The sequence below is a fragment of the Bombina bombina genome, chromosome 1 (genome assembly GCF_027579735.1).
Source record: "Bombina bombina isolate aBomBom1 chromosome 1, aBomBom1.pri, whole genome shotgun sequence".
Classification (NCBI taxonomy): domain Eukaryota; kingdom Metazoa; phylum Chordata; class Amphibia; order Anura; family Bombinatoridae; genus Bombina; species Bombina bombina.
The window spans coordinates 1,376,839,085-1,376,855,707 of NC_069499.1; the positions used below are offsets into that span (position 1 = coordinate 1,376,839,085).

Sequence of the window (16,623 nt, forward strand, 5' to 3'; positions counted from 1 at the left end):
CAAGGCATTCGACCATGAAAAAGTGTGTAATACACCTAGGCGAAAAACCTTAAGTTTGAGTCCATAACAAAACGACACAGAGGATACTTGCGAGGAAGAAGCAGTCAAGTAAGAAACAGACCGCAAAAGCAACACCCAGACAGAGGGCACGCTCCAGGCAACCTAAGTCACCGGACCTACACACAGGTCCCTAAAGAGGGGAACACAAAACCTCAATCGAGGCCCCCCGAGAAGGAGAGTATACCCTCAGAACCCGAAGGAAGAGTAAACCCTCTTCTGAAATCAATGGAGCCAGTTGAAAGGAAAATCTATACCCAAGCAGACTAAACTAACAGGATAGACTCAACAAAGCTCACACATCCAGAGGAGACTGCGACCGAATGCAGCTCCATAGACCGCTCGGCCATCCTGATCTGCAGACCCACAGCCAGCTGGACCAACCCAGCCTCAGGGATCCAAAACAAGGGAACCAAAGAATCCCGAAACAGGTGCAGGAACGAGCGTAAGGCTAGCACAGCCATCCCCACAGAGTACAAGTACAACCCGACTCTGAAAACAGATAACAAGGCCGTAGACCTAAGGATCTATCAAAATAAAAGCCCAACAAGTCTGCATGGAGCCAGCAAGACCCCAGGGGAAATCAATCACACCTGTCCGCCTCCCATCCAGGAGAAGCCCCAAGCAAGGACTCCATCTCCATAGGGAGGAGAATATCCCCTAAGGGACTATGCCGGAAAGGCAACAACTGCCCTCAAGGACCAGCTAATGGGAAGAGAAATTCCCAACACAGAAGTCCTAGAAAGAACCACCAACAAATAGCTTGCCAAGCAGAGGCAGAGCCAACCCATTCGCCTGCCGAGCAGGGAATCCACGGGAACACTGGCAAACTGACCAGGGGAATGCAAACCTAAGGCGCACCAGAAATTGGACATCCAGCGCCAGCAGCTGGGTATGAACCAACCACCCTTGAGGCTTAAGCCACACGGCTAACCACAAGAGGACATGGGCCACTCTGTGGTAAAGAGTAAAAAATACTCCGAAAACCTGGCCAACCATGACCAGGTTAGGTAGATGGAGCAAGGACATAGCCCAAGTTCCCACTACCGTGGAACATCCTGACCAGCCCTGAGATCCAAGATTCCAAAACTACCCAAGACTGGGTCAGGAAAAAGGCCAAGCGAAGCTTCAGCAACTGGAAGTCTAAGGGAGAAAAACAGGTCCGGGCACCTAATAGTTCAGGCAAACCTTACCCTAGAACTGAACACCCCAACCGACCAAAAAGCCAGACACAAGGGCATGGATGCATATACAGAGAATCCGGATAGCGAGAAGAACTTGAAAGCTCCGACCAAAGGAAGGAATCACCCCTAGCTAAAGTCCAACGTTCCAAGGAGCAAGGCAAGAAGTCGTATGAAGATACTTCTCCGAGCCTCAGGACAACCAAGGGATACCTCAAGGTCAAAAAAAAAAAAAAATCACACTAGCAGGACTAGTCTCCCTAACACCTCTGCACAAGCAGAGGACACAAGGAAGAGAAGGCACTAAGCCTACCCAGCTCCGGAAAACTCAGAGCTAAACCAAAGTCCCCGCAGGGAACAATCATCACCCGGAAACACAGATCCCTAAAAGGAGATCCACTCACCCGGAGGCAATGGAGGAAGACCAAAAGGCGTCTTATAACTCAGTCAAGAGTAAGAGCTGCATCTAGATAAACTAGAAAACAGCTTACGCGGACACCTGGTTTCAAACTGCAAACCTTCTGCATGCTAGACAGCTATCCTGTACAAGCTGTTGGATCAAGCCCAAAAGGACAATCCAGAGGCCTACAAAATGAAGGCCAAACCGCTATATAGCGGCAAGGGGTATTAAGCCCTCCCACTCTCCACCACATTGGGGAGGAAACTCTAAGGTCTGATGAAATCAGATGTCAGATAGTGACGCAGCGCAAAAACTCCCCTATCCGGTCATCTATGACTGAAGGCTATAAGGACTGAAACACTCCTTCCCACCTCACGGACCCATAGATCCTCTCAAATGCTTAGTTGAACATTAAAAACAATGACAACCTGAGCACTCTGTGCTTCTACCGAACCAGCCGAGCAGAACAGCGCCATGTGGCTAAACAGACGCAAAACCGAACAAACCCGACAGGACCAGCCTGCACCTAGGGTCCCAACCGGCCAGCTGCGTAAATTCTCCCTCGTAGGGAAAAAACAGAAAACAGACATTTTCAAAAAGAGGACTAACATGTCCAACAACTTCCAAAGAAGTAATAAAGAGCATCAATCCCAGAAGATTCCCAAAGGACACAAAAACAAATAAAAGACATGCCATCGGATATAAATAAAATATAAAGCAACCCGGAGGTTAACGCCCAAAAAGGCACAGGCCTACCTGCAGGACCAGCCAAACGGAGTCCTATCACACAAAACTGGGAAAGATCTAAAAAAAATGACAATCAGGAGATTACTTCATACTCGCATGTTTAATGAGGTGCACCACTCGAATTATAAGACTGAAATTCCCCGTAGCTGGTAACGATAGGGTCATTCAATAACTGAAAAACATGTCTGAGCAACACGCGAAGGCGCGCAATTCTGTAACGGAAGGCACAACACTCAGGGACAGATACCCCTGCAGGGAACTGTAGAGGCCCTCCCCAAGGCGGAAGGCCTGGGATAATAGGGCACGAGCACATACTCAAATGTCTGGACTCTGCAGACGAACAATTGCCAACATTATGTGGAAGCGAAAACGTGCTGCAACCTCCGGGGAAAAACACGCCACCCTGCATGGAGGAACCATACACTGGGTTACCCACATGTGCAGAAGTATGATTTGGTAGGGAACGCGCCTCTCGGAGGACAGAAACCCTGGAGGCAGATGGCTCAGCAGTGCCTTGATTCCCCAAGCCAGAGGAATCAGACGCTCTGGCATATGGAACAAAACTTGTTGACAGGCGTCAAAGAGGCCCCTCCAGATTCATCATCGGACACAGAATCTGAAATCAAAATAGTCTCAGTATCAGAATCCTCTGTAACTGAATCTGAAATTAACACAGTCTCAGCATCAGAATCCTCCAAATTGATAGAGGATATTTAAATATGGACTAAAGTAGTAAAAACTAAAATGGCACCGGACACCCCCAATGGCTGGGACACTCACCACCTCCTATGACCAGACCCCTGCGGACTAGAAAACTTTATTCGCCACACGGTCGGGAATGCGGAAATGGAACAACGGAACATAGCCACCGTACAGTCCAAACAAGTGCACCCAACCAAAAGGCTGCGTCACTTCCAAAAGCCTCAATGTTCCAACCAAGAGTCCAGTAAACATCACACATAAGCAGGTTGAATCACATAACAATCATGATTATAACCCCCCCTCCACGTTCAATAACCCCCCTCAGGAGATATTAACCCTCGATTCCAAGAAACTAAAAGAGACTCACTGAGACCCTTATGTATAGTTAGACCCACAAGGTGGTAGCCTCTCGGGAAACATTCACATTACAATACATTGCAAATAAAGTAAAATAAAACGATCTTACCGGAATCTACGCCATGGAACAGGAACACGGCCCTTCAAGTGTGACAGATAGTAGCATCGCCTCTGCCATGGACTTGAGAGAAGAAAGCAGGCAGCGAAGTTCGAGTCGGGATGGTTTTGCAGAAAGAAACTCCCTGCATCTCCGGACTCTAACTTTCCTCCAAGCCCTCACTGAGAGACTGACAGGACTACTTAAAACTCCTGTCCCATTCTGAAGAGTACTACCCTCCATAAGAGACAAAAACAAAATTTAAAAATTCTGACACTTCTCTGCCATCCTCCTGGGATGAAAGGCTGACTGGAGGATGAGGGGAGTGGGAGGAGTATTTAAGTCTTTGGCTGGGTTGTCTTTGCCTCCTCCTGGTGGCCAAGTTCTTTTTTCCCAAAAGTAATGAATGCAACTGTGGACTCTTTCCATTTAAGAAGAAAATTGAGTTTTGAATGGGCTGCCCGAGCGAGGGGTATTAGAATGGCATGGCTAGATTAAAAAGTAAGTTACAGCGCATCTTCAGAGACTTTAATTTGTAGTCTCTGTAAATATCCCTTAGATTCTGGATCCGATTATAAAACATGTTAAAGTTTACCATCACTTTAAGTAGCACTGAACAGCACTGATTGAAGGGGTTAGCGCAGCTGCTGTTCTGTGAGCGTGGTGTGCTGCGAATGCTTAAGGATTCCTGGAATGTCACTTTTATGGCTATCGGGAATGAACTTTTAAATAGTGCTTCAACATTGATTGAAAAGATCAGATGGACTGCAGCGGGCCCTCTCAGACTGTGTTGCCCTCGGTCAGTCCGCCCCTGCTCATTATCACATGAGTATTGCTGGTATACATTTCATTTGCATTAGGAGGGCCACAATAAACCCACTTTTAAATCACAGGGGAAAAACAGCCTTCTCTACAGCTTTATATCCGCTTACTGTGTAACTTGGACTACAGTCAGAACACTCAGAAATCCAGACAATTATCATATAAAGATTATACACTCTTTTAATTAGGTCCCTTTAAATTCGAACAGTTTAATTCAAGATATACTGCTTCCAAATATATATTAAAAAGAAAATAACAAAACAACAACAACAATCTTTGTTGCTTTTCTGTGCTGTTTGGTACAGATTAAAGTGTCTGTCACCCAAAAATATTGAGATAGAAAATACGAGTCCATGCTGTGCATTGTGGGTCTTCATGCTACTTGCTGTGCACTGGGTATAGAAGACTCATGTGTTCTGCTCCTTTGAAGGGTAGTTTTTGAGTGGAGTAGTAGTGGATGACCTCTGGAATGCTGCTAAAAACGGCACTTGTTTGGTTCAGAGTAAATTTGTTGTCCTTGGTTTGGGCCACAATGATGTGCACACAGCCCTGGCTGGTCCTAGAAGGAAAATATGGCATAAGGTGTTACCAGAGTCATGCAAGTTTACAAAAACAACACATGAATAGGCTTTTTCCTATGTTCATCAATTTAATTTGCTACTTCAAACCCACTGCTATGTTCTAAGCAAACTGCCCAAAAATGCCAAGTCTGATTCCAAATCACAGCTCAAGTTTAACTTACTTCAGGGCGATGGAGTACTTGCTGTTACCAGATTCGCTGTTCCGAAGAAGATAACTGGCCTCTCTGCAAGACAGCAAGCGACTCTCTGCCTCAGCACGCGTAACGGCCCCGTGATACCAACTGCATCCAGAAGAGGGAGATAGTTACACATAAGTCACGGATATTAACACAGTTTACAAAAAACACCAATGAGCAGTGGAAAAACATAATTTATGCTTACCTGATAAATTCCTTTCTTCTGTAGTGTGATCAGTCCACGGGTCATCATTACTTGTGGGGATATTAACTGCTCCCCTACAGGAAGTGCAAGAGGATTCACCCAGCAGAGTTGCTATATAGCTCCTCCCCTCTACGTCACCTCCAGTCATTCGACCAAGGACCAACGAGAAAGGAGAAGCCAAGGGTGTAGTGGTGACTGGAGTATAATTTAAAAAATATTTACCTGCCTTAAAAAACAGGGCGGGCCGTGGACTGATCACACTACAGAAGAAAGGAATTTATCAGGTAAGCATAAATTATGTTTTCTTCTGTTAAGTGTGATCAGTCCACGGGTCATCATTACTTGTGGGATACCAATACCAAAGCAAAAGTACACGGATGACGGGAGGGATAGGCAGGCTCTTTATACAGAAGGAACCACTGCCTGAAGAACCTTTCTCCCAAAAATAGCCTCCGAGGAAGCAAAAGTGTCAAATTTGTAAAATTTGGAAAAAGTATGAAGCGAAGACCAAGTTGCAGCCTTGCAAATCTGTTCAACAGAGGCCTCATTCTTAAAGGCCCAAGTGGAAGCCACAGCTCTAGTGGAATGAGCTGTAATTCTTTCAGGAGGCTGCTGTCCAGCAGTCTCATAAGCTAAACGAATTATGCTACGAAGCCAAAAAGAGAGAGAGGTAGCAGAAGCTTTTTGACCTCTCCTCTGACCAGAATAAACGACAAACAGGGAAGACGTTTGTCGAAAATCTTTAGTTGCCTGTAAATAAAATTTAAGGGCACGAACTACATCCAGATTGTGCAAAAGACGTTCCTTCCTCGAAGAAGGATTTGGGCACAAGGATGGAACAACAATCTCCTGATTGATATTCCTGTTAGTGACTACCTTAGGTAAGAACCCAGGCTTAGTACGCAGAACTACCTTATCCGAGTGAAAAATCAAATAAGGAGAATCACAATGTAAGGCTGATAACTCAGAGACTCTTCGAGCCGAGGAAATAGCCATTAAAAATAGAACTTTCCAAGATAACAACTTTATATCAATGGAATGAAGGGGTTCAAACGGAACACCCTGTAAAACGTTAAGAACAAGGTTTAAACTCCATGGTGGAGCCACAGCTTTAAACACAGGTTTAATCCTGGCCAAAGCCTGACAAAAAGCCTGAACGTCTGGAACTTCTGACAGACGCTTGTGTAACAGAATGGACAGAGCTGAGATCTGTCCCTTTAAGGAACTAGCGGATAACCCCTTTTCTAAACCTTCTTGTAGAAAAGACAATATCCTAGGAATCCTAACCTTACTCCAAGAGTAACCTTTGGATTCGCACCAATATAGGTATTTACGCCATATTTTATGGTAAATCTTTCTGGTAACAGGCTTCCTAGCCTGTATTAAGGTATCAATAACTGACTCAGAAAAACCACGCTTTGATAAGATCAAGCGTTCAATTTCCAAGCAGTCAGCTTCAGAGAAGTTAGATTTTGATGTTTGAAAGGACCCTGAATCAGAAGGTCCTGTTTCAGAGGTAACGACCAAGGTGGACAGAATGACATGTCCACCAGATCTGTATACCAAGTCCTGCGTGGCCATGCAGGCGCTATTAGAATCACTGATGCTTTCTCCTGTTTGATTCTGGCAATCAATCGAGGAAGCATCGGGAAAGGTGGAAACACATGAGCCATCCTGAAGGTCCATGGTGCTGTCAAGGCATCTATCAGGACCGCTCCCGGATCCCTGGATCTGGACCCGTAGCGCGGAAGCTTGGCGTTCTGTCGAGACGCCATGAGATCTATCTCTGGTTTGCCCCAACGTCGAAGTATTTGGGCAAAGACCTCTGGATGAAGTTCCCACTCCCCCGGATGAAAAGTCTGACGACTTAAGAAATCCGCCTCCCAGTTCTCCACTCCCGGGATGTGGATTGCAGACAGGTGGCAAGAGTGAGACTCTGCCCAGCGAATTATCTTCGATACTTCCATCATTGCTAGGGAGCTTCTTGTCCCTCCCTGATGGTTGATATAAGCTACAGTTGTGATGTTGTCCGACTGGAACCTGATGAACCCCCGAGTTGCTAACTGGGGCCAAGCCAGAAGAGCATTGAGGACTGCTCTCAATTCCAGAATGTTTATTGGAAGAAGACTCTCCTCCTGATTCCATAGTCCCTGAGCCTTCAGAGAATTCCAGACAGCGCCCCAACCTAGTAGGCTGGCGTCTGTTGTTACAATTGACCAGTCTGGCCTGCTGAATGGCATTCCCCTGGACAGATGTGGCCGATAAAGCCACCATAGAAGAGAATTTCTGGTCTCTTGAATGGAATGAAGGACACGGCATGCACTTTGAAGTTTTGTTAACCTGTCCTCTGTCAGGTAAATCTTCATTTCTACAGAATCTATCAGAGTCCCCAGGAAGGGAACTCTTGTGAGTGGAAAGAGAGAACTTTTCTCTTCGTTCACTTTCCATCCATGCGACCTTAGAAATGCCAGTACTATCTCTGTATGAGATTTGGCAGTTTGAAAGCTTGAAGCTTGTATCAGTATGTCGTCTAAGTACGGAGCTACTGAAATTCCTCGCGGTCTTAGTACCGCCAGAAGAGTGCCCAGAACCTTTGTGAAGATTCTTGGAGCCGTAGCCAGTCCGAATGGAAGAGCTACAAACTGGTAATGCCTGTCTAAAAAGGCAAACCTTAGATACCGGTAATGACTTCTGTGAATCGGTATGTGAAGGTAAGCATCCTTTAAATTCACTGTGGTCAAGTACTGATCCTCTTGGATCATGGGCAAAATTGTTCGAATAGTTTCCATCTTGAACGATGGAACTCTTAGGAATTTGTTTAGGATCTTTAAATCCAAGATTGGCCTGAAGGTTCCCTCTTTTTTGGGAACTACAAACAGATTTGAGTAAAACCCTTGTCCTTGTTCCAACCGCGGAACTGGATGGATCACTCCCATTAATAAAAGATCTTGTACGCAGCGTAGAAACGCTTCCTTCTTTGTAAGGTTTGTTGACAACCTTGACAGATGAAATCTCCCTCTTGGGGGAGAGGATTTGAAGTCCAGAAGGTATCCCTGAGATATGATCTCTAACGCCCAGGGATCCTGAACATCTCTTGCCCAAGCCTGGGCGAAGAGGGAAAGTCTGCCCCCCACTAGATCCGGTCCCGGATCGGGGGCCCTCAATTCATGCTGTCTTAGGGGCAGCAGCAGGTTTTCTGGCCTGTTTGCCCCTGTTCCAGGACTGGTTAGGTTTCCAGCCTTGTCTGTAGCGAGCAACAGCTCCTTCCTGTTTTGGTGCAGAGGAAGTTGATGCTGCTCCTGCTTTGAAATTACGAAAGGAACGAAAATTGGACTGTCTAGCCTTGGCTTTGGCCTTGTCCTGAGGCAGGGCATGACCTTTACCTCCTGTAATGTCATCAATAATCTCTTTCAAGCCGGGCCCGAATAAGGTCTGCCCTTTGAAAGGAATATTAAGCAATTTAGATTTAGACGTAACATCAGCTGACCAGGATTTTAGCCACAGAGCTCTGCGTGCCTGAATGGCGAATCCTGAATTTTTAGCCGCAAGTTTAGTTAAATGTACTACGGCATCTGAAATAAATGAATTAGCTAACTTAAGGAATTTAAGTTTGTGTGTGATGTCATCTAGTGTGGATGATTGAAGTGTCTCTTCCAGAGACTCAAACCAAAATGCTGCTGCAGCCGTGACAGGCGCAATACATGCAAGAGGTTGCAATATAAACCCTTGTTGAACAAACATTTTCTTAAGGTAACCCTCTAATTTTTTATCCATTGGATCTGAAAAAGCACAGCTATCCTCCACTGGGATAGTGGTACGCTTAGCTAAAGTAGAAACTGCTCCCTCCACCTTAGGGACCATTTGCCATAAGTCCCGTGTGGCGGCGTCTATTGGAAACATTTTTCTGAATATAGGAGGGGGTGAGAAAGGCACACCGGGTCTATCCCACTCCTTAGTAACAATGTCAGTAAGTCTCTTAGGTATAGGAAAAACGTCAGTACTCGTCGGTACCGCAAAATATTTATCCAACCTACACATTTTTTCTGGGATTGCAACTGTGTTACAATCATTCAGAGCCGCTAATACCTCCCCTAGTAACACACGGAGGTTCTCAAGCTTAAATTTAAAATTTGAAATGTCTGAGTCCAGTTTATTTGGATCAGAACTGTCACCCACAGAATGAAGCTCTCCGTCTTCATGTTCTGCAAACTGTGACGCAGTATCAGACATGGCCCTTGCATTATCAGCGCACTCTGTTCTCATCCCAGAGTGATCACGTTTTCCTCTTAGTTCTGGTAGTTTAGCCAAAACTTCAGTCATAACAGTAGCCATATCTTGTAATGTGATTTGTAATGGCCGCCCAGATGCACTCGGCGCTACAATATCACGCACCTCCTGAGCGGGAGATGCAGGTACTGACACGTGAGGCGAGTTAGTCGGCATAACTCTCCCCTCGTTGTTTGGTGAAATATGTTCAATTTGTACAGATTGACTATTTTTTAAAGTAGCATGAATACATTTAGTACATAAATTTCTATTGGGCTCCACTTTGGCATTAACACATATAGCACAGATATCTTTCTCTGAATCAGACATGTTTAACACACTAGCAAATAAACAGCAACTTGGAAATACTTTTCAAAGTAATTTACAAATAATATGAAAACGAACTGTGCCTTTAAGAAGCACAGAAAAATATTATAACAGATAAAATAATTAAGTTATAGCATCAATCTTTGTCAGAATATACAGTTTTAGCAAAGGATTGTTCCCCTCAGCAAATGATAACTAACCCAGGCAGCAGAAAAAAAATACACAAATAAACGTTTTTTATATCACAGTCAATACAATCAGCACAGCTCTGCTGTATGATTACTTCCCTCAAAAAAGACTCTTGAGATCCCTGAACTCTGTAGAGATGAACCGGATCATGCAGGAAGAAAATGAACCTCTGACTGAGTTTTTCTGATGCATAGTGAAAGCACCAAAATGGCCCCTCCCCCACACACATAACAGTGAGAGGGATCAGTGAACTGCTCTAATTTAAATCAAAACTATTGCCAAGTGGAAAAAAAGTGCCCAAAACATTTTTTCACCCAGTACCTCAGAGAAAAAAACGTTTTTACATGCCAGCAAAAAAACATTTTACCTCAATAATTAATTGTCATTTAAAACCTATTGCAAGTCCCTGCAAAATAGGTTAAGTCTATGTATACAGTTTAAAAGCCAGAGAAGTACCATTTCCCAGAAAACTGAAGTGTAAAATATACATACATGACAGCCTGATATCAGCTACATCTACTGCATTCAAGGCTGAGTTTACATTATAACGGTATGGCAGGATTTTCTCATCAATTCCATGTCAGAAAATAATAAACTGCTACATACCTCTTTGCAGATTAATCTGCCTGCTGTCCCCTGATCTGAAGTTTACCTCTCCTCAGATGGCTGAGAAACAGCAATATGATCTTAACTACTCCGGCTAAAATCATAGAAAAACTCAGGTAGATTCTTCTTCAAATTCTACCAGAGAAGGAATAACACACTCCGGTGCTATTATAAAATAACAAACTTTTGATTGAAGATATAAAAACTAAATATATCACCATAGTCCTCTCACACATCCTATCTAGTCGTTGGGTGCAAGAGAATGACTGGAGGTGACGTAGAGGGGAGGAGCTATATAGCAACTCTGCTGGGTGAATCCTCTTGCACTTCCTGTAGGGGAGCAGTTAATATCCCCACAAGTAATGATGACCCGTGGACTGATCACACTTAACAGAAGAAATAAATTTTACATTTTGCAACTGCTAAGTACAAAACACACATGCAGAGGTCAATGCAAACAAACACAGAAAAGAAACAGCAAACAATAGAGATTCAGTACATATCTAATGCAGGAAAAAAACACACACATGAAGTAGAGACAGTGCAGATATATCACATGTAAGTCAAGACAAAAACATGCATATACAGCAGAAAAACAGTGCAGCAATATGTAAAGAAACATTAAAAACAGAGGTCATAGAAACACTCAAAACAGACATAGAAACAAACAGCATAGCAAACAAAGCAAAGCACACATACATCATAGGCAAGCAGAAAAAGAGAACATATACGATTAGCAGGAGGGAGGAATAAGAACACAGGTAAGATAAACTGTGGCAAATATACACATAGAGCAGGGTTGGCCATATCTGCTTAATCTCTCTACTTCCTGCCAGCTTCAAATCTGCCCTAACCTGTCTGGCATGAGGTAGTGACGATGCAGAGTTTGTTATTTTGCACAGCCGTAGAGAGAAGATCTTGGACTACTCTGGGTACAGAATGCTTGCGCTTGTTACTGCCAGGATTCAGCACCCCCAGCCTCTGTCAGGACTCTCAGTGCTGGGGTCTATCATGCAGGTCTCAGTGTGAAAGTGTATTTAGGGATATACAGTATGTACTGCTGCAGCGCTCACAGGGATGTACAATATTTCAGGCCACCCTGTTTCAAGTTAATCTATGGAAGAGCAGACAAGGAGGAATATAGAGGGGACGATTCAGATGTGTTTAATTGGATCCATGGATTATTCATTATCCATTTGGCAAATGCTGCCAAAGATACATTCTCATTTAAAAATCATTAGTATAGGGGAGATGTGAGAGAAACATGCACACATTCAGTCTATCAGTTGAATCTACAGCTGTTAGTGCTGGTAAGGTTGTAAGCACTTATTTAATTCTGCAAAATATTAGGTTGCTCAGTCAGCCCCTGCAAACTGGTTCTTCAAGGATGACTACAGTTTGCTGATGGATCAATAATCTATATTGGTGCAAAATCTATGAGTTTTGTTGGCAGCCTGATTGATCAGATGACTTTACGTTTCTAAGACTTGTAATAGAAATAATCCATTATAAAAACGGTGTTCTTTCTTTATGGGCTGGTCAGTTTTCTTGCCTCTAGAATGCTAGGGCCAACTTCCCTTAAAGGGATATAACACCTCAAATTTTTCAATTATTTTTTTTTTTTTTTAATTGATTTTTCATAGTATACAACTGTTTGGCATAAAGAATAATAAACAAAAAATGTATTGTTTATGCAGGCTTATTCAACATAATTGTACACATATTTAGACATGTAACAAACAATATAATATTCTGAGCATCCGTCATAGTTGATTGTATGTCTTATTGGTTCAATAGACCATCTAGTTTTATGTTTATCACCTAGAAAACAAACTGAGATTTTTAAATATTGTAGGTGAACTTGTGTTTAAAGAATACGCAAAAAAACCACTCACATGCTTTACATGGTTTACATATAAAAGTATAATTGAAGTAGCGGTATTTGCGAGAGAACCGCTAAATTAGACTCTAAACATAATTATGAAATATCAGAGTGCATTAATGGTTTGGGGGGGGGGGGGAATATAATCATAAGGAGCCAAGCAGGCAATGTGGGAGTTAAACATAGTGCCGTATAAATATAAATGTAGCTCATATGGGTAATTTTAATGGTTCACTATTATACGTTAAAGAAACTGAACAAAAAGTTGATACTTAAGTAAGCACTCATATGAAACCCAAAAGAACATATTATAGCTTGGGTGTGAGTGCGTCAACGAAAACATAAAACTTTTAGTGCATTATTAAAAATGGGTATATTAAAACTAAAATGTTGGCAGTGATATACCTCAATTATATACTCCGGATGCAATAGGGATACAATTGTCAAATATAAGAGCAGCTATAGTGCCTACAAGCAAGTATGGGTTACTTTACTTTGTTACAATATGATCCACTAATAACAATCAGTTGCTGACTCTCAGTTATAAAAACAGAATTTATGCTTACCTGATAAATTACTTTCTCCAATGGTGTGTCCGGTCCACGGCGTCATCCATAACTTGTGGGAATATCTCTTCCCCAACAGGAAATGGCAAAGAGTACAGCAAAAGCTGTCCATATAGTCCCTCCTAGGCTCCGCCCACCCCAGTCATTCGACCGACGGACAGGAGAAAAACAGGAGAAACTATAGGGTGCCGTGGTGACTGTAGTTAAAGAAATAAATTAATCAAACCTGATTAAAAAACCAGGGCGGGCCGTGGACCGGACACACCGTTGGAGAAAGTAATTTATCAGGTAAGCATAAATTCTGTTTTCTCCAACATTGGTGTGTCCGGTCCATGGCGTCATCCATAACTTGTGGGAACCAATACCAAAGCTTTAGGACACGGATGAAGGGAGGGAGCCAATCAGGTTACCTAAACAGAAGGCACCACGGCTTGCAAAACCTTTCTCCCAAAAATAGCCTCCGAAGAAGCAAAAGTATCAAATTTGTAGAATTTGGCATAAGTGTGCAGGGAAGACCAAGTCGCTGCCTTACATATCTGATCAACAGAAGCCTCGTTCTTGAAGGCCCATGTGGAAGCCACAGCCCTAGTAGAGTGAGCTGTGATTTTTTCAGGAGGCTGCCGTCCGGCAGTCTCGTAAGCCAATCGGATGATGCTTTTAAGCCAAAAGGAAAGAGAGGTAGAAGTAGCTTTTTGACCTCTCCTTTTACCAGAATAGACGACAAACAGAGAGGATGCTTGTCTGAAATCTTTTGTAGCTTCTAAATAGAATTTTAAAGCACAGACTACATCCAAATTGTGTAACAAACGTTCCTTCTTTGAAACTGGATTCGGACACAAAGAAGGCACAACTATCTCCTGGTTAATATTCTTGTTGGAAACAACTTTTGGAAGAAAACCAGGCTTAGTACGCAAAACAACCTTATCTGAATGGAACACCAGATAGGGCGGAGTACACTGCAGAGCAGATAACTCAGAAACTCTTCTAGCAGAAGAAATAGCAACTAAAAACAAAACTTTCCAAGATAACAACTTAATATCTATGGAATGTAAAAGGTTCAAACGGAACCCCTTGGAGAACTGAAATAACTAGATTTAGACTCCAGGGAGGAGTCAAAGGTCTGTAAACAGGCTTGATCCTAACCAAAGTCTGAACAAATGCTTGAACATCTGGCACAGCTGCCAGTCGTTTGTGTAACAAGACAGATAAAGCAGAAATCTGTCCCTTTAGAGAACTCGCTGATAATCCCTTATCCAAACCTTCTTGGAGAAAGGAAAGGATCTTAGGAATTTTAATCTTACTCCATGAGAATCCCTTGGATTCACACCAACAGATATATCTTTTCCATATTTTATGGTAAATTTTTCTAGTTACAGGTTTTCTGGCTTGTACCAGAGTATCTATCACAGAATCCGAAAACCCACTCTTAGATAGAATCAAGCGTTCAATTTCCAAGCCGTCAGCTGGAGAGAGACTAGATTTGGATGTTCGAATGGACCCTGTACAAGAAGATCCTGTCTCAAAGGTAGCTTCCATGGTGGAGCCGATGACATTCACCAGGTCTGCATACCAAGTCCTGCATGGCCACGCAGGAGCTATCAAAATCACAGAGGCCCTCTCTTGTTTGATCCTGGCTACCAGCCTGGGAATGAGAGGGAACGGTGGAAACACATAAGCTAGGTTGAAGGTCCAAGGCGCTACTAATGCATCCACTAGAGTCGCCTTGGGATCCCTGGATCTGGACCCGTAGCAAGGAACCTTGAAGTTCTGACGAGACGCCATCAGATCCATGTCTGGAAAGCCCCATAATTGAGTTATTTGGGCAAATATCTCCGGGTGGAGTTCCCACTCCCCCGGATGGAATGTCTGACGACTCAGAAAATCCGCCTCCCAGTTTTCCACTCCTGGGATGTGGATCGCAGATAGGTGGCAGGAGTGATCCTCCGCCCATTTTATGATCTTGGTCACTTCTCTCATCGCCAGGGAACTCCTTGTTCCCCCCTGATGGTTGATGTAAGCAACAGTCGTCATGTTGTCTGATTGAAATCTTATGAATCTGGCCTTTGCTAGTTGAGGCCAAGCCCTGAGAGTATTGAATATCGCTCTCAGTTCCAGAATATTTATCGGGAGAAGAGACTCTTCCCGACACCATAGACCCTGAGCTTTCAGGGAGTCCCAGACCGCGCCCCAGCCTAAGAGACTGGCGTCGGTCGTGACGATGACCCACTCTGGTCTGCGGAAGCTCATTCCCTGGGACAGGTGATCCTGGTTTAGCCACCAACGGAGTGAGTCTCTGGTCTTCTGATCTACTTGAATCACTGGAGACAAGTCCGTATAATCCCCATTCCACTGTTTCAGCATGCACAGTTGTAATGGTCTTAGATGAATTCGCGCAAAAGGAACTATGTCCATTGCAGCAACCATCAACCCTACTACTTCCATGCACTGAGCTATGGAAGGACGTGGAACAGAATGAAGAACTTGACAAGCATTTAGAAGTTTTGACTTTCTGACATCTGTCAGGAAAATCTTCATTTCTAAGGAATCTATTATTGTCCCCAAGAAAGGAACTCTTGTCGACGGAGACAGGGAACTTTTGTCTATGTTCACTTTCCATCCGTGAGATCTGAGAAAGGCCAGAACGATGTCTGTGTGAGCCTTTGCCTTTGAAAGAGACGACGCTTGTATCAGAATGTCGTCCAAGTAAGGTGCCACTGCAATGCCCCTTGGTCTTAGAACCGCTAGAAGGGACCCGAGTACCTTTGTGAAAATCCTTGGAGAAGTGGCTAGCCCGAATGGGAGAGCCACAAACTGGTAATGTTTGTCCAGAAAGGCGAACCTTAGGAACTGATGATGATCTTTGTGGATAGGAATATGTAGATACGCATCCTTTAGATCCACGGTAGTCATAAATTGACCCTCCTGGATTGTAGGTAAAATCGTTCGAATGGTTTCCATTTTGAACGATGGCACTCTGAGAAATTTGTTTAGGATCTTTAAATCCAGAATTGGTCTGAAAGTTCCCTCTTTTTTGGGAACTACAAACAGATTTGAGTAAAACCCCATTCCTTGTTCCACGGTTGGAACTGGGTGTATCACTCCTATTTTTAACAGGTCTTCTACACAATGTAAGAATGCCTGTCTCTTTATTTGGTTTGAAGATAAGTGAGACATGTGGAACCTTCCGCTTGGGGGTAGTTCCTTGAATTACAGAAGATAACCCTGAGAAACTATTTCTAGTGCCCAGGGATCCTTAACATCTCTTGCCCAAGCCTGAGCGAAGAGAGAGAGTCTGCACCCCTACTAGATCCGGTCCCGGATCGGGGGCTACTCCTTCATGCTGTTTTGTTAGCAGCAGCAGGCTTCTTGGCCTGCTTACCCTTGTTCCAGCCTTGCATCGGTTTCCAAGCTGGTTTGGATTGCGAAGCATTACCCTCTTGTTTAGAGGTTGCAGAGTTGGAG

At 43.7% G+C, this 16,623-nt stretch overlaps 1 protein-coding gene across 2 annotated transcripts in view; it reads right to left on the minus strand.

Annotated features, from left to right (window-relative positions):
• Positions 1–4,517: 4,517 nt before the first annotated feature.
• The window catches only part of SHE (Src homology 2 domain containing E), a 69,383-nt gene continuing 57,277 nt past the window's right edge, over positions 4,518–16,623 (minus strand). For both annotated transcript variants that reach the window (XM_053704461.1, XM_053704460.1), the window contains exons 5-6: positions 5,106–5,225; positions 4,518–4,922 (exon numbers count right to left, since the gene is read on the minus strand). In XM_053704461.1, coding sequence (XP_053560436.1) covers positions 4,742–4,922; positions 5,106–5,225 — 301 coding nt within the window. In that variant the 3' untranslated portion in view covers positions 4,518–4,741. The remainder of the gene's footprint in view (positions 4,923–5,105; positions 5,226–16,623) is intronic.